Here is a 26,772-nt window from a genome sequence, read left to right on the forward strand (position 1 = left end):
CGAGCAAGGAGAGAATGTACGCTACTTTGATGGAATCCGTGGGAAACTGCCGGGGCAATAGGGAGAAGCGTACAAAACACTGGTTCAAGAACCCACGGCAGATCCTTGCATCTCCAGCGTAGCGGGCAGGCGGCAGTAGCTGAGTCACGGGTGAGGCTGCATCCTCGGGTCTTGAACCCACCGCAGGTGAAGGATGGGTATCCATTCGGGCAGCCAGTTGCCCAACGGATCCGGCCAGGACGTCCAGATATTGTTGTTGCTGTTGTAGCTGCAGAGCCAACCCAGGAAGGTCCTGGGGTCCTGGTACCTCAGCTGAGTCCATGGCCTTGCAATCTGTTGTGAGTTAAGCTGTTTAGTGGACCCTTGGGCCGACCTGTGGGAGACTGGGGAAAGGTGTACTATAGTCTCAGTTGAGTGATAGGTCGGGAGGCGGGTACCAGGCAGGAGCTGGACGTGAGCTTCACCCTGGAAGCCGGTACTCCCCCGGGAGGAGCCCGTAGGAGCCCGGCCGCTGGGACTTAGGAGATCACGGAAGCTGGAGCAGGAACGAGCAGGCAGGATACTGGAGTCAGGCAGGAACTGAAGCAGGGCTGGATACTGGAACCAGACAGGAACTGAAGCAGTACTGGCCACTTCCACCAGACAGGAACTGAAGCAGGACTGGCCACTGGGACCAGACAGGAACTAAAGCAGGACTGGCCACAGGGACCAGACAGGAACTGAAGCAGGACTGGCCACTGCAACCAGACAGGAACTGAAGCAGGACTGGCCACTGGGACCAGACAGGAACTGAAGCAGGACTGGCCACGGGGACCAGACAGGAACTGAAGCAGGACTGGCCACTGGAACCAAGCTGGAACTAAAGCAAACAGGTTACTGCAAGCAAGCCAGACAGAAGCAAGACTTGGGCACAGAATGAAACAAGTCTCAGGCAGGAACAGAGCTGCTAACGCAATAGCACACTCCGGGGCACGGCGCAACAGAGAACCGCAAGGAACCTCATTGCAAGGCAAAGTCCTGGGCTCCGCAGTGGCCTTACATAGTCCGCGGCGTCTGATGTCATGGATAGGGCAGAGCCTTCAGTGGCGGGGAAACGGCCTTCAAAAGCACGTCTTGCACACGCGCGCCTAGGGAGAATGCACTCAGGCAGGGCTTCTCGGCGGCGTCCCCCCCGCGGGGATGCTGCCGAGAAGCCCTGCCTGAAATTACGAGTAACATCTTACCCGTAATCTCTTGGAATCGGTATCGAATCCGCAGGCGAATACTTGACACATTCTTGGGCAGCCGTGGGCAGGATGCTGAGTCCATCTTTCTATACTAAAGAAAACGAAATTATCTGGTAAGTAATTTCTCCATTTCCTAGTGTGTAGCCAGATGGACTCAGGACAATGGGATATACAAAAGCTACTCCTGATCGGGGCGGGAGGCTGCCCACGATCTGGTTAACACCGCCCTTACAAAGGCTGCGCCCTCTCGGGCCTGAACATCCAGGCGATAGAACCTGGAGAAGGTATGCAAGGAGAACCATGTCGCCGCTCGACAGATGTTGACAGGAGACAGCAGTCTAGCTTCCACCCATGAGACTGCCTGAACCTTAGTAGAATGAGCTTTAACTTGAAAGGGTAATGGCTTTCCTGCCTCCACATAGGCTCCCGTGACCACCACCTTAATCCAGCAAGCTATGGTAGTCTGCAAAGCTGGTTTGCCCTGCTTTCTTCCACCATGAAGGACAAACAGGCAGTCCATATTTCGGACTGGTTCTGAAACTTCCAGATACCTCACCAAAAGACTACCAACATTCAAATGGCAAAGGAGGTGGTATTCTTCCATGTCCTTGTGCCTATTTAGGGATGGCAATGAAATGGACTGATTCAAAACAAACTCCAAGACTACCTTAGGCAAGAAAGACAGAATGGTACGAAGCTGTAATACTCCTGGAGTCATCTAGAGGAACAGTTCCCAACACAACAATGCCTGTAGTTCAGAGATGTGACTTGCTGAGCATACAGCCACCAGGAACATTGTTTTCAAGGTTAATAAACACAAGGAAAGACTGTGCAGCGGCTGAAAGGAGGGCCCTACCAAAAACTCCAATAGTAGATTAAGATTCCACAAGGGAACCGGCCATGGTAGGAGTAGCCAGAGGTGCTTTATCCCTTTCAGAAAATGGGCTATGTCCGGATGAGCCAACAGGCGGGGTCCATTTACCTCGCCACTGAAACAGGAGAGAGCCGCTAACTGGACCTTCAAGGAGTTAAGGGTCAAACCTTTTTTCAAGCCGTCCTGCAAAAATTCCAGAATTAATAAGATATTGACTGTCTGATGGGAAACACTGCTTTCCACACACCAGGCTTCAAATACTCTCCAGACCCACACATACGTAAGTGATATAGAGAACTTCCACATGCGGAATAAGGTTGCAATTACTATTGCCAAAAATCCACCCTTCATCAGGCTAGCCCTCTCAAGAGCCAGACCATAAGACAAAATTGAATCGGATCCTCATGAAGGACTGGTCCCTGCTGAAGCATGTCCTGTGCAGTGGGAAGCACAGTGGAGTCTCCACCAGGAATCTCCACATATCCGCATACTACAGACGCCTGGGCCAATCTGGAGCTCCTCTGTGGTGCTTGATTCTGCGAATGACCCTGTCCAGCATGGGCCATAGGGGGAAGGCGTATAGCAATTTCTCTTCTGGCCAGGTCTGTTCGAGAGTGTCGATCCCCAAGGACCACTGATCTCTTCTGCAACTGAAGGGAATCTTTGCATTGTGAGACGTGGCCAGCAGGTCGATGGACAGGAGAGCACAGCAATCTACCACCAGCTGAAAGGCTTTGGCCGACAATGTCCACTCTCCTGGATCCAGACTCTCCCTGCTTAGAAAGTCTGCTCTGACGTTGTCTTGTCCTTCGATGTGGGAGGCTGAGATCATCTGTAGATGCATTTCTGCCCATTCCATAAAGAGATCTATCGCCTTTGACACTTGCTGGCCTTTGGTTCCACCCTGGTGGTTAATGTAGGCTACCATTGTTCAACATTATGTGTACTGCTTGACTCTGGAGTAAGTGGCTGAATTGAAGACATGCCAATCTGACTGCCCAAGCTTCCAAGTGGTTTATGTTCCAAAAGTGTCAGCTCCTGACAGTGAGCTCCCCAGCCCCAGAGGCTCATGTCGGTCTTGAGGACCAGCCAGTTTGGAGGGGACAGGGTTACACCCCTGCTGAGATGAGTTTCCTGCAGCCATCACTGGAGCCAAGAGCATACTTCCATCGGTAGGTGGAGGTGAATCAAAAGTCTTGAAAGAGCAAGTTCCAACGTGACAGCAAGGAGCGTTGAAGTGGTCGCATATATGTCCTCACCCACAGCATTACTTCCAGGGTTAATGCTATCAAATGGAGGATTTGAATATAGCTCCACACTGTCGGGCGCATCGTGTTCATCAACAGACATACTTGGGACATCAACTTCCTTATCTATGTAGTCAAAAGGAAAACCTTGTCCTGCTTGGAATCGAACTGGACTCCAAGATATTCCAAGGACTGAGAGGATTTGAGATTGCTTTTGTCCATGTTTACTACTCAACCAAGTTCCTGAAGCAGGGAGGTCACCCGGAGACTCTCTTCCATGGACTTTGCCCAGATCTAGCAATCATCCAAGTATAGGTGTACCAGGATTCCCTCTTTTCTCCACCATAATCTTGGATTCCCTCTTTTCTCCACCATAATCTTGGAAAATGTTCTGGGGGCAGTGGCCAGGCCAAAAGGCAGAGCTTGAAACTGATAATGGTGGCCTAGTATTGCAAAGCGTAAGAAAGAGTGATGTTCCTATCGGATTGGAATATGTAGGTAAGCCTCTGCTCGGTCCAGGGAGGTTAAGCCATTATCACAGAGCACAGAGTTTCCATGTGGAAATTAATCACTCGTAGATGTCAGTTGATGCTCTTAAGGTCCAGAATGGGTTGAAATGATCCTTCCTTCTTGGGTACAATAAAATAGATGGCATAAAGCCCCATATTTTCCTTGGGTGCAGGTACTGGGATTATAGCTCTCATCCTGAGGAGCCTTAACAGGGTAGTAGACTCCACTGCCTGCTTCTTGTGCTGGGAGTGGCAAGGAGATATCATGAATATGTTCTGAGGAGTGCTGTGAAATTCCTGCGCATATCCTTCTCGTATGACCTCCAGTACTCATTTATCCAAAGTGATCTCGACCCCCGTTGGTAGAAGAGGGACATTCTACCCCCTATATCGTTCTGAGGGTGGGTTGGCATGACTTCATTGGTGGGTTTGGGATAAACCTGAGCCTGGACCTGACCCTTTCTGAAAGGACTGAGGCCTTCCAAAGGACCAAGACCTCTGAAATGTCAAGTTTCTGTAGGAGCAAAAGCAATGGAAGTCCCTTGATCGATCCCTCTTGGGAGATGGGCACTGTAACTGCTTTCTCTTATCTTCTGGTAGCTGGGGCACTGGAGATTCATCCCATTTACTGGCTAGCTTTTCCAATTCGCTTCTGAAGAGGAGTGATTCCTTAAAAGGCATCTTTGTGAGGTTTGCCTTGGAGGTTGAGTCTGCTGATCAATTCCGCAGCCATAACTGTCTTCTGGTTGCTACCACTGAGGCCACTCCTCTGACTGAAGTACAGACTAAATCCGAGTCTGCATCTGCCAAAAAAGCAACAGCGGGTTCCACAGCCACTCTGGGGTTCACTCCCGAGACATCCACCTCCTGAAAGAAAAGTAGGCACAAGCAACCTACCGGGGCACAACAAGAAGCAATCTGTAAGGACATTGCTACAGCGTCAAAGGCTTGTTTAAGGATAGATTCCAAATATCGTGGGCATCCTTTAAGGCTGCTCCTCCCTCCACTGGAATAATTGTTCACTTAGGGATGGTGCAGCAGTGCATCCATTTTAGGGAAATGCAAATGTTCTCTCACTGCTGGATCCAGCGGGTATAGATCTTCTAACGCCCGGCCCCCTTTAAAACTTGATTCTGGGGTATCCCATTCCAGGTCAGTCAACTCCTGGTGGCTTCCAGTACTGGGAAGTAGCAAGAGGCTTTGCATAAGGAAATCAGAATAGGATTCTTCTTTGGTTCTGTCACAGATTCCACCCCAGGAACTCCCAGCATTTTCAGGGTCTGGGAAACCAAGGCCCGGCAATTCATCTTTATGAAAGAACCGTAATATGATTCAATACAGTTCTAATCCCAGGAGAATTTCCCCTTCTTCCAAGGGATCTTGCTCTTCATTTGTGCCATCAGAGTCCCCAGTAGAGGTACCCTTGGTCAGACGAGGCATGCCTCGAGGTCTGCCAACAGGAATGGGAGAGGGGGCCAGCTGGGGTTCCATCCACACAGGTGCAAGTGAGGAAGTAGACTAGGCCTGTAGTCCCTGGAAAAATTCCATCCAAGAAAAGGCTGCTGGGTCCATGCGTAGCCCAGGGGGAACTGGGGTGGGCCCAGCTGAGTTTCCCTCTCCCATGGAAGACCCAGCCAAGGGGTTACTCACAGTACTTCCAGTTAAGGCTGCCAATCCATCTGAATTGGAGGAGCCAGGCTCAACAAAGACTGGGGAGGCAAAATCCCCTTGGGCTTCCTCACAATGCTGACACAAGTTGGAATTCAGGTCAGGCTGTGAAGCCCCTAATATGACAAGCAAGGCACTTATGTTTCTTGGCTGCCGGCGCCATTGGCGGCAGTCTCTGTGCGTTCAATCAGCTTGTGTATGCCCAGCCTGTATCCTGCACTTACTATAATATGCATGTAAGTTCGTGCACAACATTATGTGCACGGTGCGTGCACAGAGCTGATGCACTGCACATACTAACTTCCTATGGCGGGCAATACAAGACTCACAAAGACACGTGCAAGATGGCACCACCACGGCCTACCACACGCTGACCAAGTTTAAAACAGAGCCTAGCCCACTGGGGGGCTGCTCAACCCACTCTTAAGCCCTCATCCCTTTACCCCAATGGGATCAGGAACGACGTCGGTACGGCATGCCGAGTAAGGAGACAGGAGTAAGTTTTACCGAATCCCTCTTCTATGAAGGTAATCCGTTTTTTTTTCTTTTTCAAACTTACCTGGGCACAGCGCTTACCAGATGAGTACAGAGACGGTCTCTGGCTGTGGGGGGAGAGAGCTTTGGCCGTCACCACCATGCTTGGCTTCCTGCACCCACTGCCTTTCAGCTGCTTCAGCAGCAAAGTCCACACTGGGAACCAGCTACCGGACCAAGGCACACCTCTGAAGGATCTCGAAAATCACCTCAGGAATTCTCAACTGGGGGAGGGACCCTTAAGTATCACCACAGGAGAGCGGGGCTTGATCTTTCTCCAATTTAAAAGTAGAATTTATTTTTCAAAAGGTACAGTGTCTGAGGTTTTTCTCCCCCATCAATTACAACACAAGATCAAAATTAATTTGTTCTCCGTGTTTAAAAAAACTTATTTATTTATTTATTTTTAACTTTTATATACCGACATTCTTGCATTAAATGCAAATCATGCCGGTTTACAGTGAAACAGAAAAAGCAGGAAAAAATTCCTTAGTCGAATACAATGAAACAGCTTAGTTAACAAAGGAAACATAAAAATAATTTTTTTTTTTTTTTTACATATACACAAAGGTTTGCACGAAGGGGCGCGACAAAGGGGAGCCCCTTTGTCGCGCCCCTTTGGCACGCGACGCCCGGCGCGCGACGCCTGGTGTTGAGGCTGTCTTAACTGTCCGATTTTAGTGACGTCATGGGGGGGCGGGTCTAATGATCGCAGCACTTACATCGCTGCTTCTTTCCAGTTCCAGGTGAAGATCAAGCAGTTTCCTTCACTTCCCCTCCCATGACTGTGGGGTGAGAAGCGCTGCAGGGTGCCCCTTGATGTTATCTGTCTTCCCACACGTGACGCCTGGTGTTGAGGCTGTCTTAACTTTCTTGAGAACATTATATATATATATATATATATATATATATATATATATATATATATATATAAGAATTTTAAAGTATTTTTTCATGTGGATCTATTTGAAAAGAAAAATTAAAGAATAAAAATATTGTGTGATTGTGGAAGAACATGAAAGTACTGGTCCTGGTGGGTTATTACTCTTTGATGTAAGATACACCACTGGGGATCTGGTAGAATTACTTAGATATATTGTCTGTGTCACTATCATTTCACATCTATTAGCCAATCAGAGAGCTCCCTCAAGTCCCACCCACATCATACATTTCTCAAGTGAGTGAGAAAGACTTACAGGTTATTGAATTCTGATCCATCCGTCCATTTCCACGGCTGCCCTTGCTCTCTTCTCAGACCGATCCAGTGATCGTAGCGGCCTTTATAGCGCATGGTGAAATCCTGGAGGAAAACAAACAGCTGTCTGAGACTGCCTCCTCCACTGGGGGAGCTTATTAGTACCCAGCACTCAGATACTAAAAGGCATGGCTGCATCTCTGTACTGGGGAGGGGTAAGGACTTACGTACTGCTCACTCCACCCTGCACATCTTCTTCCTGGCTCTCATCAGGCAGGCATCTCTCATGGCCTCATCTTGTTACTTTGTGTCTGTGTAGCTCTTATCAGGTATCATCTTGCTCAGTTTCTGTCATACTCCTTTCCGAAGGTCTTGCCTTTCACAGTTATAAACACTGACCCTCCCCCCACCCCCCCACCCCTTCCTCCCTATTAAGCCACCCACTTTCCAAATAAATGATCTGCAGGCATTAGGAATAACAAGAGCTGAAAAGTCATGTGGGCCACAGGGCCCAATAACCTCAGCTGGAAATGAGGATACGGGACACCCAAACACTTCCTCCCCCAAATACATATTTATTAATACCAAGGAGCACTACCTTTACCCTGGAAATGAATGCACCTCCTCCCCAGGCTGCTGTGGGAGGGACCCCTCACACTCACCAGTTCCTGCAGGGTCTCAATGTGAGCGAGGGAGGCGTTGTGAGAGGTGCAGAAACTCTGGGCCCTGTCCCAATTTCTGATCTCCTCAGAGAAAAAATAACATTTCCTTCTGTACCAGATCCAGCCGTCTGCACAGGGATCTAGAGGAGGATGGGCCGAGGAATCTGCAGAAGCCTTGCTTTGGGTAACTATAAAATGAGAAAACAATTCCAGTTTAGAGACCTTGGGGACAGTTATCAGGAGCCCATCTATGTGCTAGGTCTGTGGATGCTTTAGTACCCATTTACCTTGGAGCCAGTTTTCAAATGATTTCTCTTCAAAATCAGCCAGAAAGGTGAATGTGTAGAAAAGCATCCGTGGACCTGCTTGCAGAGGGGTAGGGCTGGCACCATTTTGCTACTTTGTTCTCTCAATGGGCCCCCAGTGCCTGTGACCTGCACTAATTCTGGTGTGGTAAGTGCCTTCTTTCAGGACACTGCAAACCTGCAATTACAGGGTTAAATCTGCAGCATCTGCCTGGTGATTAGGCCTGAGTGAAAGGAGCTATAGAGAAGAAGGTAAAAATTGTCCCTGTCATTCCAGGGCTGCAGAGGACCAGGAGAGAGATTAAAAGAAAAGCCCTGCCATTCAGGCAGAGAAGGGGGAGAGAACCTGAATTCCCTCTCCCCTGGAACAGTGAGTGAGCAGGTAACCCCCTCCCCCCAGTCCTACTTCTGAGAACAGATCCCACCCAACACAGGTTTTAGCTGTGCAACTGCCTCTGGCTACTGCTTGAGAGTGTCACAGTCACCAGTATCTTGCAATATTACTCCATGCAAACCGCTAGATGACGGGTAGGGGAAAATGTTCATGAAGGCCTGGGGGAGGGGACCAGAGAGCATTGCTGACAGAGTTTCAGCTGAAAAGGGAAGAGCAGCTGAGGAGAGCTCCCGGAAGGCAGAGGTTTCTGCCTGCAAGTGGCATGTGGTCTCTGCTGCTGCGGGCAGTACAAAAGCCTCCCAAAGGGCATTCATTTGCCCACCTCTGTTCTAAAGCAAGCAGCCGATAAAGTAACCGGGGCAGCCCCAACACACTGGGGGGTTCTGACCCTCCTCTGCTCAGCCGAGTAAGCCACCCAAATATCACACAACAAACAGCCACAGTCATAACTTGGATGCAAATGGACGCAGCCGTTTATTAGATGACCCTAACAGGGGAATCTAATTCAGGCGCAGAGTCCCAGCAGGGGAGGTACCAATTACCCCTTCTTTGCCCCAGCGGAACAGATAGGGGTTTGAAAGGAGGTGGGGGAGGGGGGACTACACCCAGCCACGCAGCAGGCCCCATCGGAGCCCCTCACAATGTGCCAGGCCATCGATTCATTAAGGCCCATTTTCCCAGCCTGACATCTGTCCTTAATGGCCAATTGCCATGGGGTAGCCCAAGGCCCCCCCCCCCCCCCCCCCCCCCCCCCCCCCCCCCCCCCCCCCCATCGCAATTTCCAGCACCTCCCTGCTTCGCATTCAGCCCTCAGTATTAGATTATTCTTCCAGGACTCAGTTTCCACCGCCACCGGGATCCTGTCACATGTAGGCCAGGAAATCCCATCTCGGCCTGCACTGGACGGGCTCCCTCCATACCAAATGGCTAAGGCCCCGCATTAAACTGGTGAATACGCTCTGCAATGCTGAGCTACGATCATTCCTGGGCTATCTTAATCCTAGGTACAGACTGCTCCTCGAGATGCTAACGTCCTCCCCCAGTAAACCTCACAGCTGTGATGTTTTCTGCCATGGATCCCTAGGCTGCTAATGCGCTGAGTTTGAGGAACTGCCAGCGCAAAGGGAACCTGGGCGAGCTACCACAGGCAGAATGCTTCAAAGCAGTGACAAGATGCCATGGGTCATTGGTCTCCATGCGTTGTACAGGAGGTAGCCAGAGAACATGGGTGAGCAGTTTCTATGAGTCATGTTGCTACAAGTGGCCCCGTGGGCAAGCCCCGCAATGCCCCCTTTCGACCGTGACATGGTGCTCCATGCGGCTGGCTCTAACCCCGAGAAGAATGCCTGGGCAGTTAACATACTCTGATTCCATCTGCTGGAGGGGAGGCAAAACCCAGGAGTCTAGACTGGTCTGGGTATGCACAGGGAACACACCCTTTGTTGTGGTCATGAATGTAGTCGCTCCATATGAGTGGTGTGGGTGTTCTTCATGGCATATTGCATGCTGTCCAGCTCTGAAGGACTATGCCACTATGAGTACCTCTCGCCGAACAGCCCTGCATGTGGCGGCAGCCACCCTAGCCGTGAGCATTTACAGCAAGAGCAGGAAACCGCCATTTATTTATTTATTTATTTAGCATTTTTATATACCGACATTCTCGATACAAATATCAAATCAGGTCGGTTTACATAAAACAAAACTATCGCGGTGAGGCATTACAATAAACGGAGTTTCAGAACATGTGAATAAATATTAAATAGACAACAGTGACTCTTCGAATAACGAGCATATATATAGTAAATAGCATGTAATAAAATAGATAATAGCGTAAATAACTAACTTGTAATAAAATAAATGATAAATAGAATAGTATAAAATATATATATATATATATAGCCAACAGTAACTAGTCAAAAAATATGAGAACATGTAGAAAATAACTAAAAAATAAATGATGAGCTAATTTGTGATGAATTTGTAAAGAATATGCCTCACTCTTGCCATAATGTTGATGCATATGCATCACAATGGGAATTCCCAATACCAGGAGCACTTGGAGGTCAGCTGATTCATCGACCAGACCACCAATGCATCGCAACACCACCCAATGATAACAGAGCACCTCCCAGTGATGTTCCTGGTTGCGCAACCCGCTGTCCAGTGGTCTGATGAGCGAGTTGCGCACTAACCCTTCAGCATAATCAAACCAATGTCACCTAACACATCAGAATATACTCGGATGCTTCCGCTACTGACCGGACTAGGGTAGGGACATAAACTGTAGCTAGGTCCTTCCTGATTGGTTACCACCACTGCTTGTGAATGAGCAGGCCAATCAGACCCTCTGCGGTGGAATCGCATACCCTCCTTGTGAAGATGCTATGGATGTCCCTTTTGTCAGGGGACATCCATAGCCCCCGGAGTGCATCAAACCATTGACACCTTTGGGTGTTCCCCCTTTTTACCACAAGAAATCATCCAGATACAGAACCAGCAATGCCAGCGTAGATGTCTATGCGGCTGCACCAGCATCACGTCTGACATTCGAGAAGGCCCTCGAAATGGAAAACTGCTCGGGACTACTGCCAGCGAGGACACCAGATGCCAATGGGACTCCGTGAGTAGCTGGTCATCTGGCGCAGCTGAACATCCCCCTCTCTAATACTGCTTGCTAAGAACTTGCGAATGCTTGGCTAGTCCGCCTCATGGTCACCTCGGGCCATCACCAGTGCAGTCAATCCGGTGAGCCAGAGGCTGACATCCCATCTTCTGCAAGGTGCTGGGGACCCACTGCATATGGTTTTTTTTTTGCCCGTTAGCTTGAAATAGTGCGCAAGCATGGGAACAACGGTTGCACTGCAGCAGGCTCTCCTGCCTAGCCAGCAAAACTGTTCAGGCAGAGGCATGAACCCAGTTAATAATCCCTTCACCACACACGCTCTGCTCTCGGGCTGAGCCATGACTAATGAGAAGGCTTTGTGCGGGCGCCCGCATCAGAAGCTTTATCGACCCAGGCACTGAATGCGTGCCATAAGGAGATGGACCTAGGCTCGGATCAACAATGTGGTGAGCAGACATCACCATGTATATCCAGTGGTGTCCCCAGCCAACCAGAGAATCCCTCCAAGCGGCTGGGACCACCCCTTTAATCCAGCGAGCTGTGTAGCTCGCAAAGCCGAAGGACTCATTCAAATGACTCACGACCACCTTGTACAGGAATGATGGGACTGTACTCAGCAGTTAGGCCCAGGCACTGCTCTAGTAGTATAGGTCTAAGTCAAGGACCACTCCTGAAGGGAGGAATAGCACCCTTAGAAACCATGAGAATGGAAGCATCTGAACCGGGATGTCCCTGAGGGTACTCGCTGAGCTACCATCCCCTGCTGAGGAACTTATTGCTTGTTCCTCCTATATCCAAGGAAACTAGACCATACATGCACACATGCACCTGACTCACCAAAGAACCACAGACATCCAACAAAATCCTCTGAAGTGGACACTTGCAACTTTCTCTCACATTCACCTAGGCTTTTCCTACCCCTCTTCTTAGATCCTGATCACAAAATTCAAACCTCAGAATGGCGGTGCTGAGATTTAAATATTTACCCTGACTCCACCGAGCAAGAACTAAAATTGTCTACCACACTGAGCCCAATGTTAACCTGTCCAAGAGGAATAAGGAACTTAAGCGCGTTAGGGGTGAATAGAAAGATTACTAGGAGCCATTGCATGGAGAGATATCTAAAACCTCAAGAAAAAGGAAGAGTAGAACGTGGCTTAGCCCGAAAGTATTCGGGCACAGCAGCTGACACATGCTCTGCTGCTTACTATTGAGACGAAGATACACGTAGCTTCACGCCAAATGCAGAGTTGGGACCCCCTACAGAGCCAGAATAAATCCCAGAGCCTTACCTGAAGAACCCCCTTCTTCTCTATAGCTCCTTTCACTCAGGACTAATCACCAGGCCAGAACACAGAGACCCCACCGCCATTCCCACCCTGTTAAGGGGGAAGGGAGCCTGATCCAACCCAGAAGTAACTCTACCCAGATAATATCGGCATCAGATTTGCAATATATTTAGGGCTTCTGATTTTAACAGATGAATCCCGATAAAACACCCCAATGTAAAAAAATAAAATAAAATACTAAACCCCTATTTTGTTGTAACACCACTTCCCCTAGTACTGTCAGCCCATCTTTGCCTCCCCTGGATCCTCTGCTCTGTTTTTATGCTTTTTCCATGTTAATAACTCCTCAACTGCAAAAAATGTATGGCTTTGATTCAGCCAGAAGAGGTACCCAAAAACAGTGAAAAACACTGTTTGGTACCCCCAAAGTACCCTCAATTAGTTAAAATGACAGGTGTCAGGTAGCACCTCATAGACTAACCAATTTATTGAAAGATGAGCTTTTGAGGACAGAGTCATGAAGTGATGACAGGAGATGGGTAAAATATATACAGAACAGAGAGAAGGCACTGAATTAGTTAGGCAGGATGAGGAAAGAGTGTTAATAGTATTAGCGTATAGCCTACCTATAACAGAGGTAACATATGAATGACGGCAGAAAAGGACCAAATGGTGCATCCAGTCTGCCCAGCAAGCTTCTTAGTATCTGTCGTGCAGGTTACCCCATGTCTCTCTGATAACAGTTATGTTCATAGATGGTTGTAGTGAGTCATGAAGCCATTGTCCCTTTTCAGACCTAGGGACCGATGCAATACGGTGCGCTGAGCTGAGCGCACTGTTAACCTGCAGTTGGACACGGGTAGAATAGGCGCTAATCAATCCCCTAATGCAATAAGGGGTTTAGCGCATATTCAATGAGTTTCCAACATGGAGTGAATCTAATAGCACTCTTTACACGCAAATGCATGAGAATGAGGCTATTAGGCATTCATTCCCCATGCAAAAATAAAAATGTGCATCTCGGACACACATTTAACTGTCATCTATTAAAACCTGCCAGGAGCAGGCATTAATAGCTGTGCGCATCAAAAAAAGATGAAAAATAAAAGAAATAAAAGTAAAAAAAAAACAAAAACTGATGCTGAGTTTATCAACGACGGTTTACCTTACCGGTGGACAGCCAGGAAAATCGACAACGATAAACCCGGCGTTGGTTTTCATGACTACCGTTCACCACTAAAAACCAACACCGAGTTTATCAGCGTCAGTTTACGTTACAGGCGGACAGCCAGGAAAACCAACGCTGATAAATTCAGAGTTAGTTTTCAGCGGTGAATGGTAACGAAAACCAACACCGGATTTATCGGCATTGATTTCCGTGGCTGTCCACCTGTAAGGAGAACCGACGCCAATAAACTCGGCATCGGTTCTCGGCAGTCAAGAAACCGATTGGGTTCACATTAGCAAAGAGGCGCTAGGGTCGCGGTTCCTTGCTAACGTGACTCCCTCATTTAAATACTGCATGGCGCGCCCCTTGGGGGCACCTGGGGTGCATTAAGAAAGCGGGCACTGACTGTTCAGTGCCCACTTTCTACGCAGCATTATTGCATCGGCCCCCTAGGGTGTTACATTTTTTGATGCGTTCCAATTCAGCAGTTTTGCAACCTTAAGGTCAGATAGAGACTGTCCAGGACATGTGACAGGACACTTTCACTGATGGTGGACACCTGGAACAAACTTCCAGCAGAGAAGATAGGAGCAAACACACTGTGGGGAGGAAAGGGTCTTTATCTGCTGCTTTCTGTTTGGCTTAATTTTGAAATTTACAAGCAGATTAGGAGAATGCTTTTTCCACAGCTAACTACAACTGTATGGCTACATTGGGGCCGATGCAATACAGTGTGCTCAGCTGAGTGCACTGTATAACCTGCACTCCGATGTGGGTTAAATAGATGCTAATCCACCCTCTAATGCAATAGGGGGATTAGTGCTATTTAACCCGCGTCGGACACGGAGTGAATGCAATAGCGCTCATCACATGCAAATGCATGTGAATGAGGCTATTACTCATTCACTCTGCATGGAAAAAAAGTGTGGGTTTCAGACGCATATTTTGCTCTCAAATATTAACGCCTGCCTGGCATCGGTTTTCATAATTGGCCATCTGCCAGTAATGAAATCCTGTAAGTAGGATGCACCACCTGCAGCCCCTTCAGTATAAACAGTATCAAAGCAGAATTAACGTGGTAACAGGAATCCAAAATTTAAATGGTCAAACCAAAATTATGAGACTCAACTATGTACAAATTAAGCACATTTGCAAAATCTTTGTCCTGCTATATAGTGTGACAGAAAAAAATCGACAAACTCTTGAGCAGAATCAAAAAACCAGGTGGGCGTCTGGGCTGATCCGTGATACTACAAGAACAAAAATTAGCAGGTAAGAACCAATATTCCTTTCCCTGTATGTACCCAGTTCAGCCCAGACTGCAGGGATGTACCCAAGCTGCCTTACATGGGATGGGAACTAGAATCTGCCTAGGACACTGCCTGAGAATGGAGCGAATGAGCCTTAAGACCCTCTGGAACTGCTCGCCCGTGACATCTGTTTGCTGAAGCAATAGCATCCTTCAACCATCGGGCAATAGTAGCCTTGGAAGCTTTATGCCCTTTCCTGGGACCGCTCCACAAGACAAAAAGGTGATCTGAAAGGCGAAAATCATTAGTGACCTCCAAGTAACGTATCAGCGCCCGTCTGACATCCAAATGCTTCAATTCACGAGCATGTGAAGAATTCTGATCCAAATCTGGGAACGCAGGCAACTCAACCGACTGGTTCACGTGAAAAGCCAATACAACCTTAGGCAGGAAGGACAGCACGGTTCTAAGAGAAATGCCAAAATCGGAAAACCTAAGAAAAGGCTCGCGACAAGATAGAGCCTGAATTTCCGAAACCCACCGAGCCGAGCAGATAGCCACCAAAAACACTGTTTTGAGTGTAAGGTCCTTCAGAGTGACGCACCTGAGAGGTTCAAAATGAGGTTCATACAACGTCCTAAGGACCAAATTCAAACTCCAGGATGGACAAACCGCTCAATGTAGTGGATTCAAACGCTTAGCACCTCAAAGGCGGGGTCGCGTTAGCAAGCGACCCTAGCGCTACTTTGCTAGCGCGACCCCCTAATTTGGGTATTGCATGGCACCCCCCCTTACGGGTAAGAGGTAAGGGGTAAGAGGGTGAGAGAGAGAGAGCAGGCTTTCTCAGCAGGGGCCGATTCAAAGTTAGGAACTCACCTTCTGAGGGGCTTGGAGGTGAATCCTGCTGGTGGGTCCCACGCATTGGGACAGATGTGTTTCCCAGAGGTTTACTGCCCTTTGCACACACGTCCTCCTGTCTGTACAGGAAACCTGCTAACAAGAGGCAGACGGGTAAGACAGGGGAGCTCCGTGACTCTCCTCAGACAGCAGGGGTCGCTGTGCAGCGATGGCTGGGATCCCTCCTCCCCTCCTCGGGGGCCTCTTGATCGCTTCCTCTGCAGAGGAACCTGGGTCAGACCTGGATCTCCCCCCATGGCAGAGCTAGACCATCAAAAATAGTTTCTGATTTACCTTGTACCTTCTGTGACTGATCTGCCACTTCAAAGGAGACTGTGGGTATTTTTCTATCCTCAGAAGGGTCCATCTAAGTTTGTACCGGAGGCAATGGGAGGCGGGGGAAGTGAATTGCCTAAGGTCTCAAGTATCTTGCTTCCCTGCTCCTGAACCTGCTGCTCTAACCACTCGGGCACACCTTCCCTCCATGATGACAAAATTATACTTTTACCATCTAAGGAGATATAGTGCTACACTATAGTGCTGCACACCTTCAGAGAACATTTCAACCTGGGAGCTGCTTGAATGTAAACACTGCTTTACATGAATGTTATATACAATATATGTTTTTGGATTACCGCACTTACCGAAAAAGCTCAGAGCAATTACAGCCAGGAACAGAATAAGGTTAAGGAGCCCGCTTATTCTGAGAACCGACCGATACCACGGAGGCTCAGCTGGAAAAAAGAATCAAAGGATTAGAGAAAGGCATTAAAGCAAAATGGGACAGCCATCACGAAGCAGTTCCTCTCGTTCGGCAGCCAGAGGGACGGTCATCCAGACAAGTGTGGTATAGGGTGTTGGAAACCCCTGTGAGACATTGAATTCTTCACCACCTGAGGTCCTACCCCTGAGAGGCGAGTTCTAATCCTGCCTCTGTGACTGTAAGTACTTAGGCTTGAAACAGGAGGCAGGTAAGGGGAGAAAACAGCTCTATCTCTTTCCTCCTGTTTCTCATTCTTCTCTCTCCCTATCTCCCATCACCCTCTGTCTCATTTGCTCCATCTTATATCAATCACTGTCTCTTTCTCTCTCTCCCTGTATCTTTGCCCTCCCTGTATCTCCCTGTATCTTTCCCCTCCCTCGGGTTTTTGTCTGCCTCTTAATCTTTCTGTCTCCTTCCATCTATCTCTCCCCCCCACCCCATCTCATCCTCCCTCCCTCTCTCTTCCCTTAGTAAAACCATGATAAACATGAATAGATAAAAGACCCCATGACCCCCAATTTCTTCTTTCCTATCCTCAGTCCCATAGGCAAGTTGGTTCCCAAACCTGTCCTGGATGACCGCCAGCCAATCGGGTTTCCAGGATATCCACAATGATAAATGCCTGAGATAAAATGTGCATGCGATGCCTCCACAGCATGCAAATGATATGTTATGTATGTGGGGTCCCCAGGACAGGTGTGGGATAAGCGATGGATATTATTATAGGGACCCCGTATACTATGTCAGATCATACCACACCTTCCTTCATGTCTTGTGATGCCCCAGGCCTGGGTCTCTTCTTCACATCAAAGTTCAACGCCGTGTAATAATCCTCGCCCTGCATCCCAAGATGTGCAGAACAAGAGGTTTCTGCGCCCTAAACCTTTCCACTGCAGGTGACAGGAAGCTAAGGCAAGTGAAGAGAGCGTGAGGTCCATCTCTCAGCTTGCCCGCGGCCACCACACAGGATGTGACAGCTTTCTACCTCACTGGACCTGCCCCCAGCCCCTCAGAGTCTGGCCAGGCTCTTTAGTTAATATTTTTTCTGCTATTTCTGTGGATCAGGAGGGGGGATTTTTGAGGGGAGGGGGGCAGGAGGCTGGGCTATCTCTGTCCCAGAGAGGGAACGGGTGAGGAGGGACTTTCTCAAACTGAAAAGGGAGCATCCAGTCTGTGATGGGGAGGGGGAATATGTGAGGGAGGGGTAACAATGTGTAACAGCCGGACACTTTCCCTCTCCCTAACCTAATACACAATGGGTTTGTGCTTAATGTGATGTCATGGGTTAATGTTTTGTTCACAGGTAATCTGAGACCAGGACAGCAGTATACAAATGTTCAAAAGGGTTGGGAAGCACTGATGATCCTTGACATGGGAGGAGGGCAGTGTTAGAGATGAAAAGAAGTAGGCATTTTTGATCAGGGATATATGTGCACGTATGTGTTGGGGAATGGGAGAGGGGGTCCGGGACTGGGAGTCGAGGGATGGGAGTAGGAAGGAATCAGGATGTGTGAGAAGAGGTGTCCGGGAATGTATGTTGGGGGATGGGATGGTAAGGTGGGAAGATTATTTCTGAGCTTCCTTCCTTGTTATGAGCACATCTGAGGCCTCTGATCTCTACATCCATCAGAAGGTTCCCTGCCAGGGCTGTCCTTAGGAGGGGGATGGGGTAAACAGGGTTCACTGCCCTGAGCACCACACTTGGGGGGCAGGCTCCTTTCTACCATGGTAGCACCATCCCCAGCACTATAATTTTGGTGTTTCAGGGCCCTACATCCTCCTGAGGTCATCCCTGCTCCCTGCACAGATCTCAGATAGAAACAGCTCAGGCTGTAGTCTTGAAGGGTGAGGGCCAGGCCCACTAGGACTCTGCTGGGAGGAAGCTTACAGCAATGTTTCCACTGTGCCGTCTCTCTCACATGTTTGCTTCACTTCCTCCTATCTATTTCCCCACTCTCTCTCCTCCCTACCTCTGTCTCTTATTCTTTGTCTCTATGTCTCCCCTCTTCTCAGTCACTTTTCTTTCTCTTTCTACCTCTCCACCTCTACCCATGCTGCTTTCTTCTACTCTCTCCCCCATCTAATGCTTTCTCCCCCTCTCCCCCTCTCCTACCCTCTCTCAACCAACCACCTTTACACTTTCCAGACCAAAAACATGAAAATAAACTCCTTTTCCTGCAAACAAAACCTTCACGTCTGCAACATTCAAAAAGTGTCCAAGTTGAATCAAAGCAGGCCCCCCCCCCCCCATTTCCAGCACCTTCCTGACTCCCCCTGTCTTCAGTCTGCTTCTCTCGCCATCAGCATCACACAGGCTTTCTGAGCCACTCGCCAGGGAGCTGGACAAAGCCACTGCAGCTTTAGTGAGTATCCCCATGAAACCACCCACACCTCTCCTCCACACCTGCTGATGAACACAACTCTGCTTCCTCTGAAACGCTGTCACCCACACCGGGGTATTTTTAGAATCGCTCGTGCAGGGCAATGTGGCACCATCGGTCAGCAAAGCCTTGCTGTATGACTGCAGTGACCAAAACTGAGCTGCAGAAAAGGAAACTTAGAAACAGACTGTGATCCCAGATAAGCACAATAAGCTCCATCTGTTGCAACCTGAGGCCTCATTATTTGTTGAGAGTGACGAGGTCTTTGCAATCTGTAGCGATTGGGCTTCAAGCCTGCTCTATGGGTGAGTGTGAGCCCTTGGACCATAGCACAACCCCAGGGCAAGGCTCCAAGGTAGGCACCGTGGGTAGGCGAGCGCATCTGGGCACGGCCTAGGCTGAAGCTTAGAAGCACTTGGAGACCTGGAACACGTAAGCCTCCACTGAACCTGGATGAACAGGAGTGAGACCCAGCAACGCAGTGCTGGTCTCTGGGGTAGCCCTCCAGCCACTCCGAAAGCCCTTTCAGACTACCACATGGAAACGGTTGGCGTGAGTTCAGGCGAAGGGACTTAGAAGACACGGACATCATTTGGAAAGTGGAGCATCACTTGGAACAAGGGAGATCTGCAGGCTGGACAAGATTAGGAACTAGGAACTCAGAACTTGAGACCTGAAACGTGTAATGTAAAAATAATGACGGACTCCGAGGACTTCACCCAGCAAAGATGGACTTGGAAGTAGAACTTGTACTATGAGATGCCCTATACAGCCCACCGTGGGCTGGTCACAGACCACAAAGCAGACATACATAGAACGAGATGAGGAAGTAGAGCTGCAACATGGGATTTAAAAATGAGGACTTGGATTTGACTCTGGAAATGAAGACAGAACTCCGAGGGCTAGGAATACTTGGACACAAGAACACGGCGGATCCTCAGGCTTTACCCCTCACTCCCCCACCGCTGAGGATCCTCTGTGCTCTTCCCAGGCTTTCTCGAATTCTGTAACTGTTCTGGCCTCTGCCATCTTCCCTGGGAGCCCATTCCATGTATCCAGTACCCTTTCCATGAAATATTTCCTTGTGTTATACTTGATCTGCCCCCCCCCCCCTGGTACCTTCATATCATGATCCTCTTGTACAAATTCCTTTCCACTGGTAGATGCCTCCTGTGCATTATTTATTGCTCTGAGGTATTTGAATGTCTCTATCTTATCCCCCCTGTCTCTCGGGTCCTGGGGGTCATGTGGATGGACATCGGAAGAATGAAAGACCTGGGTTCTATTCCCAGTCCGGGTTCCAGTTGACCTAAGAGGAGCAGTCACATGATGTCAGTTCAGAATGTGGCCAATACTAGGAGTCACCAGAGCATTGTAGGTCACCAAGGAATAGGCTGACCCAGCCCTGCTTTGTCCCTCATTGTCTCAGAGAGATTGGAACCACTGGAGGTGAAACCAGGCCTAGCTCTGACGGTCTCCAAAGGCCCGGAGCCACTGGTGGTGTTACCTGTATGATGCACAGCACTGTACAGGACCAGAGAGCAGTGCCATTACTATCCCCAAACTGAGCAGCTCAGCACCACCATTCCTGTCACAGACTTCAGCATCTCTGACTCACCCCTGCTCTCATGAAACTGGACTCCCCATCAGCCCTGTGGCCACCGAGCCCAGCTCCCCCCATCACCACTGTGGCCACTGAGCCCAGCTCTCTCCATTACCACTGTGGCCACTGAGCCCAGCTCCCTCCATCACCACTGTGGCAACTGAGCCCAGCTCCCTCCATCACCACTGTGGCTAGAATGCCCACAGGTCTCATGAAAATGAAAGATTTTTAAGATGCCAACTGGCCGCTAGTTAATTCCTCGCTCCCCGTTGCTATCCTGAATACTGTAAGACATTTCAGTATGAAACCCCAAAGAGGTGTGCACATGGGGGAGGAAGTGTGTGATAGCATCTCAAAAGCAGAAGTGAACCAGGGCTCATCTCAAATCATGCACCATGGAAAGAAATACCACAGCTGTGTTTTAAGAAAGAACAATGTGGTCAAACCACAATCCGACCTTACAGGGAAATTTACTAAGCTGCAGAAGTTTATTGGAGGAGTGGCCAAATATCGTGAGGGTCATCCCCACGACACTTCAACCCTCCCCGACAAATTAGTGCAGATCTTCCGGCAAAACATGAGCGACAAAAAAGCACATCAGGGTACATTCCCTTCCGGTGTGGTGATGTTTCTTACCTTCCTCCCCTTCAAATAGCAATGTGGTACCATAGGCTCCCCCTCCCCAGCCCACCCCATCGGAACCCTCTTCGAAATTAAAAAAAAACAAAACTGGTGTCTACAGGCGCCCCTATCCCTATAAGTAGGGCCCTGGTGATTTGGAGGGCTGGAGCCTCCCACTCCTCTCACTAAGCCGATTACTTTTAGGAAATGGTCACTGATTCCACACTGGGGTGCCCCTAACATGTTTACTGTGAGATATCATCATATCACTGCTGGCTATCCCTCTTAAATAAATGCAGTGGAAAGATAAACTTATGACCATATTTTTTTTCCTAGAGTTGTTACAATGAAATTCATCCAAATACCACCAACTCTGGAAGCTTTCTCTGGAGGGCTCAGGGGATGGGCATAGGGATACAGAGCCTGTCACCTCTCAGACTGGGGGGCTCAGGGGATGGGAGCAGGGATACAGAGCCTCTCAACTCTAGGACTGGGGGGCTCAGGGGATGGGAGCAGGGATACAGAGCCTGTCACCTCTAGGACTGGAGGGATCAGGGGATGGGTGCAGGGATACAGAGCCTGTCACCTCTAGGACTGGAGGGATCAGGGGATGGGAGCAGGGATACAGAGCCTCTCAACTCTAGGACTGGGGGGCTCAGGGGATGGGAGCAGGGATACAGAGCCTGTCACCTCTAGGACTGGGGGGCTCAGGGGATGGGAGCAGGGATACAGAGCCTCTCACCTCTAGGACTGGAGGGATCAGGGGATGGGGCAGGGATACAGAGCCTCTCACCTCTAGGATTGGAGGGATCAGGGGATGGGAGCAGGGATACAGAGCCTGTCACCTCTAGGACTGGAGGGATCAGGGGATGGGTGCAGGGATACAGAGCCTGTCACCTCTAGGACTGGAGGGATCAGGGGATGGGAGCAGGGATACAGAGCCTGTCACCTCTAGGACTGGAGGGATCAGGGGATGGGAGCAGGGATACAGAGCCTGACACCTCTAGGACTGGAGGGCTCAGGGGATGGGGGCAGGGATACAGAGCCTGTCACCTCTAGGACTGGAGGGCTCAGGGGATGGGCGCAGGGATACAGAGCCTGTCACCTCTAGGACTGGAGGGATCAGGGGATGGGTGCAGGGATACAGAGCCTGTCATCTCTAGGACTGGAAGAATCAGGGGATGGGAGCAGGGAAACAGTGCCTGTCACCTCTAGGACTGGAGGGATCAGGGGATAGGTGCAGGGATACAGAGCCTGTCATCTCTAGGACTGGAAGAATCAGGGGATGGGAGCAGGGATACAGAGCCTGTCACCTCTAGGACTGGAGGGCTCAGGGGATGGGTGCAGGGATACAGAGCCTGTCACCTCTAGGACTGGAGGGCTCAGGGGATGGGCACTGGGATACAGAGCCTGTCACCTCTAGGACTGGAGGAATCAGGGGATGGGAGCAGGGATACAGAGCCTATCACCTCTAGGACTGGAGGGATCAGGGGATGGGAGCAGGGATACAGAGCCTGTCACCTCTAGGACTGGAGGGATCAGGGGATGGGAGCAGGGATACAGAGCCTGTCACCTCTAGGACTGGAGGGATCAGGGGATGGGTGCAGGGATACAGAGCCTGTCATCTCTAGGACTGGAAGAATCAGGGGATGGGAGCAGGGAAACAGTGCCTGTCACCTCTAGGACTGGAGGGATCAGGGGATAGGTGCAGGGATACAGAGCCTGTCATCTCTAGGACTGGAAGAATCAGGGGATGGGAGCAGGGATACAGAGCCTGTCACCTCTAGGACTGGAGGGCTCAGGGGATGGGTGCAGGGATACAGAGCCTGTCACCTCTAGGACTGGAGGGCTCAGGGGATGGGCACAGGGATACAGAGCCTGTCACCTCTAGGACTGGAGGAATCAGGGGATGGGAGCAGGGATACAGAGCCTGTCACCTCTAGGACTGGAGGGCTCAGGGGATGGGTGCAGGGATACAGAGCCTGTGACCTCTAGGACTGGAGGGATCAGGGGATGGGCGGGCACAGGGATATAGAGCCTGTCACCTCTAGGGCTGGAGGGCTCAGGGGATGGGTGCAGGGATACAGAGCCTGTCACCTCTAGGACTGGAGGGATCAGGGGATGGGCGGGCACAGGGATATAGAGCCTGTCACCTCTAGGGCTGGAGGGCTCAGGGGATGGGTGCAGGGATATAGAGCCTGTCACCTCTAGGACTGGAGGGCTCAGGGAATGGATGCAGGGATACAGAGCCTATCACCTCCAGGACTGGAGGGCTCAGGGGATGGATGCAGGGATACAGAGCCTGTCACCTCTAGCACTGGAGGGCTCAGAGGATGGGCACAGGGATACAGAGCCTGTCACCTCTAGGACTGAAAGGATCAGGGGACGGGTGCAGGGATACAGAGCCTGTCACATCTACGACTGGAGGAATCAGGGGATGGGTGCAGGGATACAGAGCCTGTCAACTCTAGGACTGGAGGGATCAGGAGTTGGATGCAGGGATACAGAGCCTGTCATCTCTAGGACTGGAGGGCTCAGGGGATGGATGCAGGGACACAGAGCCTGTCACCTCTAAGTCTGGAGGGCTCAGGGAATGGGTGCAGGGATACAGAGCCTGTCACCTCTAAGTCTGGAGGGCTCAGGAGATGGGTGCAGGGATACAGAGCCTGTTACCTCTAGGACTGGAGGGATCAGGGGTTGGTTGAAGAGATACAGAGCACATCCCCTGATCCCTCCAGTCCTAGAGGTGACAGGCTCTGTATCCCTGCGCCCATCCCCTGAGCCCTCCAGTCCTAGAGGTGATAGGCTCTGTATCCATGCTGTCATCCCCTGATCCCTTCAGTCCTAGAGGTGATAGGCTCTGTACCCTTGTACCCATCCCCTGATCCCTCCAGTCCTAGAGGTGACAGGCTCTGTATCCTGTGCCCATCCCCTGAGCCCTCCAATCCTAGAGGTGACAGGCTCTGTATCCCTGTGCCCATCCCCTGAGCCCTCCAGTCCTAGAGGTGACAGGCTCTGTATGCCTGCCGATAAGCATGTTCGAGCGGATGCTCTCTCCCGTACCGCTGAAATGGAGGATGTCCTGACCCACCATGGTACATCCTTGAGCCAGCCAAAGTGCTCCTCGCGGCTGCCAACACGGTTCCGGCAGGGAAGACGGTAGTACCCCTTAGACTGCGGAAGAAGGTTCTCTCCTGGGCACATGACTCTCTAACACAGGGGTCAGGAACCTATGGCTCGCGAGCCAGATGTGGCTCTTTTGATGGCTATATCTGGCTCGCAGACAAATGTTTAATAATAAAGTAAAAATCTTAACAAAATCCCCCACCCTCCTGACGCCCCCCAAGACCTCCAAAATTAATTTACTACAACCCCCCCCCCCCTCCTGACCTGTCAAAAGTCCCTGGAGGTCCAGCGGGGGTCCAGGAGTGGTCCGGGAGCGATCTCCTGGACTTGGGCTGTCGGCTGCCAGTAGTCAAAATGGCGCCGACGGCCCTTTGCCCTCACTATGTCACTGGGGTCGACCAATGGCGGCGGTAGCCCCTGTGACATAATAAGGGCAAAGGGCCGTCGGCTGCCAGTAATCAAAATGGTGTCGATGGCCCTTTGCCCTCACTATGTCACAGGGGCTACCGCCGCCATTGGTCGACCCCAGTGACATAGTGAGGGCAAAGGGCCGTCGGCGCCATTTTGACTACTGGCAGCCGACAGCCCAAGTCCAGGAGATCGCTCCCGGACCGCTCCTGGACCCCTGCTGGACCACCAGGGACTTTTGGCAGGTCTTGGGGGGGTTAGGAGTGTGGGAGGTTGTAGTAAATTAATTTTGGAGGTCTTGGGGGGCGTCAGGAGGGTGGGGTTTTTTGTTAGATTTCTAATTTTTTATTAAAGATTTGTTTGTGAGCCCTGGACCCCCGCTGGACCACCAGGGACTTTTGGCAGGTCTTGGGGGGGGGGGGGTCAGGAAGGTGGGGGGTTGTAGTAAATTAATTTGGCAGGTCTTGGGGGGGCATCAGGAGAGTAGGGGGTTGTAGTAAATTAATTTGGCAGGTCTTGTGGGGGCGTCAGGAGAGTAGGGGGTTGTAGTAAATTAATTTGGTAGGTCTTGTATGGCTCTCATGGAATTACATTTTAAAATATGTTGTGTTCATGGCTCTCTCAGCCAAAAAGGTTCCCGACCCCTGCTCTAACAGCTGGCCACCCGGGAGTAGCCAGGATCCAGGAATTACTCTCAGAATATTATTGGTGGCCTCAATTTAAGAGGGATGTTCGCCTCTATGTGAACTCTTGCCCGACCTGTGCCTGACATAAGACCCCTGTCGGCCGCCCCTGGGGTCTTCTTCAGCCTCTACCAATTCTCATGGAACCATGGACTCACTTATCCACGGATTTTATTGTAGATCTGCCAGCTTCAGAGGGGAAGACGGTGATTTGGGTCATCATAGATAGATTCTCCAAGTTGGCCCACTTTGTGCCCCTCTCCAAACTACCCTCAGCTGGCGAACTTGTTTACCCGACATATCTTCCTTCTTCATGGGCTTCCTCTCCATATTGCCTCGGACAGAGGTTCTCAGTTTACGGTGAGGTATTGGCGAGCACTTTGTGAGAAGTTCGGGGTTCAGCTTGATTTCACCACCGCCGTCCATCCCCAAGCTATCGGGCAAGTAGAACGGGTAAACCTGACCTTGAAGGCGTTCCTTCGTGGTTGACCTACAAGTTGACTGGGTGGCCTTGCTTCCGTGGGCTGAATTCTCTTACAATCACCACAAGCACTCTTCCACCGGTAAGTCTCCCTTCTACACTGTCTACGGTAGACGCCTGTGGCCTCCTTTACCAGTACCTGTAGATGTGCCGTCTCCCACCGCACAAACCACCGCCCGACGGTTACGCCAGATCTGGCATTCCACCCGGACGAGACTTCAGTGTGCGGCGGTTATTATGAAGAAAGTAGCCGATCGTTTGCGACGGCCAGCCCCAGTGTTCCTTCCTAGTGAGAAAGTATGGCTGAGTACTAAATACCTTCATCTGCGGCTTCCTTCGATGAGGTTGGCTCCTAAATACATTGGTCCCTTCGCAGTTAAGGACAGGATTGGGGCATTTTCCTATCGCCTTCAACTTCCACGCACGCTCAGGATCCACAACGTCTTCCACGTTTCTTTGTTGATACCCTTGGTCCTTTCTCCGTATCACAAAAAGTCATCCACACCCGCTACACCTGAGGCGCAAGACGATGCCATCTATCAAGTTAAAGATGTGCTAGATGTCCGGTATCATCACAGGCGTTGGGAATACCTTCTTTCCTGGGAAGGTTATGGTCCCGAAGAGAATTCCTGGGAACCCGCCGTCAACATCTTGGACAAAAACCTCCTCCACCAGTTCCATATGGATCTCCCAAGTAAACCCAGACCTCCTGGGAGGGGGCATAGGAGAGGGAGTACTGTTGCGGGTCCCGGGCCGTGCCCCGGTCCCTCCACCTACCTTGGGGGCGGCCCGGGCTGTTTCCACCCTTCCCCGGCCTGTTTCGGACTTTCTTCGGGCTCACAGGCCCTCCAGCACGTCTCTCCCT

General features: G+C 50.4%; 1 protein-coding gene across 1 annotated transcript in view; it reads left to right on the forward strand.

Moving 5' to 3' along the window:
- Nucleotides 1-7,942: 7,942 nt before the first annotated feature.
- The window catches only part of LOC115077682 (killer cell lectin-like receptor subfamily B member 1A), a 39,298-nt gene continuing 20,468 nt past the window's right edge, over nucleotides 7,943-26,772 (forward strand). Inside the window, exon 1 of the mRNA XM_029579973.1 lies at nucleotides 7,943-8,099. Within this exon, the coding sequence (XP_029435833.1) occupies nucleotides 8,066-8,099 (34 nt within the window). The 5' untranslated portion in view covers nucleotides 7,943-8,065. The remainder of the gene's footprint in view (nucleotides 8,100-26,772) is intronic.

Source organism: Rhinatrema bivittatum, chromosome 16 (genome assembly GCF_901001135.1).
Source record: "Rhinatrema bivittatum chromosome 16, aRhiBiv1.1, whole genome shotgun sequence".
Classification (NCBI taxonomy): Eukaryota; Metazoa; Chordata; class Amphibia; order Gymnophiona; family Rhinatrematidae; genus Rhinatrema; species Rhinatrema bivittatum.